Here is a 1,946-nt window from a genome sequence, read left to right as displayed (position 1 = left end):
GTACGATGTCCACGTTGCATGTTTAGCTATCACTACTTAGGTGTATCGCTTCGACGCCAGCTTCAACTAACACCTCTGTCAGGTCTTCGTGGTCGCTGCAGTTGATGGCCATGTCTTCCACAAGTCTCGACAGCTCGTCGACCTTCCGGAGCTCGTTCAGCTCGACGGCACAGATCGCGTCCATGGCTGCCGTATCACACGTGTGAAGTTTCGCAACGGCGACAGCATGCAGGTCAGCTGAAGAGTGTTGGTCCTATATAATGCATGTTTTATATGAATCTATGTAAGCAAATTTTAAAACTCGGAGAGTAAATCGTTTAGGGGGCAATTGCCTCTATAGAGGCATGCTTTTGAAGCCTGTTTCGCGCTCTTTTGTTTGGTCCAATCAGCGTTGCGAAATTTGCTTTTTGGGGATAGATGTGAGATTTTGATTTTGTCTTTGTAATAATATTGTTTGGCATGTCTTCCGTCCCCAAACTCGGGCAAGTAAAGTGGATCGGAGGGAGTAATGAATTGGCGAAGTCATTCATGCTGTCGGGCACTGTTAATGCATGGCGGCCGAAGAAAACCGATTCGTTGACTTTTCGTGCGTTCGTCCAACTTGATTGGCTATAATTCGGATTATTTATTTCCGTCAATTGCGATTCTGTAGTATTGGATCTACCCTTGGTCAAAAGAAATGACATTATGTCGGCCTGGGTTTTGAAGTATACTACTCTGGTCCATAATAATCGCTACAGTGTTTTGACTTGGTTAAAGTATACTCGTTCGACTCAAAGTATATTGAAGAGTGTATGGAGTTGTCATATCGCATATTGGGTCAGCAAAATATAATCACTGTATTAATTAAAACAGAAACTACTCAATCATGGGAATTCAAATGAGTTTTGGTGGCGACGATGGCAGTGGAACAGCATTAGACTTGAAAGGACGTGACTTCGTCAACGGTATTGCCCTTCTTCATATGCGGCATCTTGAAGTTATTTCCCCCGCTATCAAGCAGGGCACATTCCATCACCTTCGGCAAGGTGATAAAAGTCTTAGCCAGAGTATTGACTGGCAACTCAACTAACGATTGTTCTACAGCATCAATGAGATCGTCGATCGTACGAGTTCTCTTTTGATACTGTAGACTTTGAATACCGTTGAAACATCCTAAGTCTAGAACGTTAAAGTCGGGGCTGTTTGGTGGTTGGTTCGCAATGCCAATTGATTGCACCCCATTCGCCACCAACATCTCGGTCGACACAACTCTGTGCGGGCTTGCGTTGTCTTGTTGGATGAGAACATCACGTTGCAAACAGGCACGAGGAAACTTGGCCGCGATTGCGGGGACGACATTGTTGAGAACGCTAGCCGTATACACCTTGGCGTCGACGTTCAGTGGGGTCGTCACCAACGTGCCCTTCGGACGGTTCTTGCTGTTCCTTGCGGCGGGAATACGTTGGACAAAGGGCCAAATACCAAGCTTGCCGTCGAACATGCGCATGAGGTGGTGATCGTAGCGCGGGCGCGCAACGGCGTCCAGGAACATCACTTTTGTGATGACGCGTTTCGACTTGGCTGCCCGATGAGCAAGCTCTTCATCTTCATAAACGTAGAAGGTTCTCTTTTCCTTGGTCAAAAAGAACCACTTTTCGTCGATATGTACTCTGCTGTACATATTATCAAAAAAGTGGGTTCTATTTGACCCGGGTCGGAGAAATCCCAGCGCGAAATTGATGCGTTCGACCTTGTTGCCGTCTGTCAACGCAGGATTGACGTACAGGGAACGACGCTGAATAAGTCCGCGCCAAAAAATCGGAAATACTTTTTGAACTATCCAATCACAGATGACTATGAATAATAAAAGATTCTGATTGGTCTAAATTATTCCCGGCCATTTTGAAACCCATCGGCCCTCCACGATTTGATAACCTGGTCAACCGAGTCGACTACTCATGGGC

At 46.1% G+C, this 1,946-nt stretch overlaps 1 protein-coding gene across 1 annotated transcript; it reads right to left on the bottom strand.

The window, feature by feature from the left end:
• Positions 1-916: 916 nt before the first annotated feature.
• Positions 917-1,663, bottom strand: H310_09601 (hypothetical protein; the record flags this gene model as incomplete). Its single annotated transcript, XM_008875705.1, has 2 exons — positions 917-1,080; positions 1,144-1,663. The coding sequence occupies 2 exons, from the start codon at positions 1,661-1,663 to the stop codon at positions 917-919; spliced, it is 684 nt and encodes a 227-aa protein (XP_008873927.1).
• Positions 1,664-1,946: the final 283 nt, after the last annotated feature.

This window comes from Aphanomyces invadans, assembly GCF_000520115.1.
Source record: "Aphanomyces invadans strain NJM9701 unplaced genomic scaffold supercont1.22, whole genome shotgun sequence".
Classification (NCBI taxonomy): Eukaryota; Oomycota; class Saprolegniomycetes; order Saprolegniales; family Verrucalvaceae; genus Aphanomyces; species Aphanomyces invadans.
The sequence above is the reverse complement of the archived record's forward strand: the minus strand, read 5'-3'. Positions and strand labels throughout refer to the sequence as shown.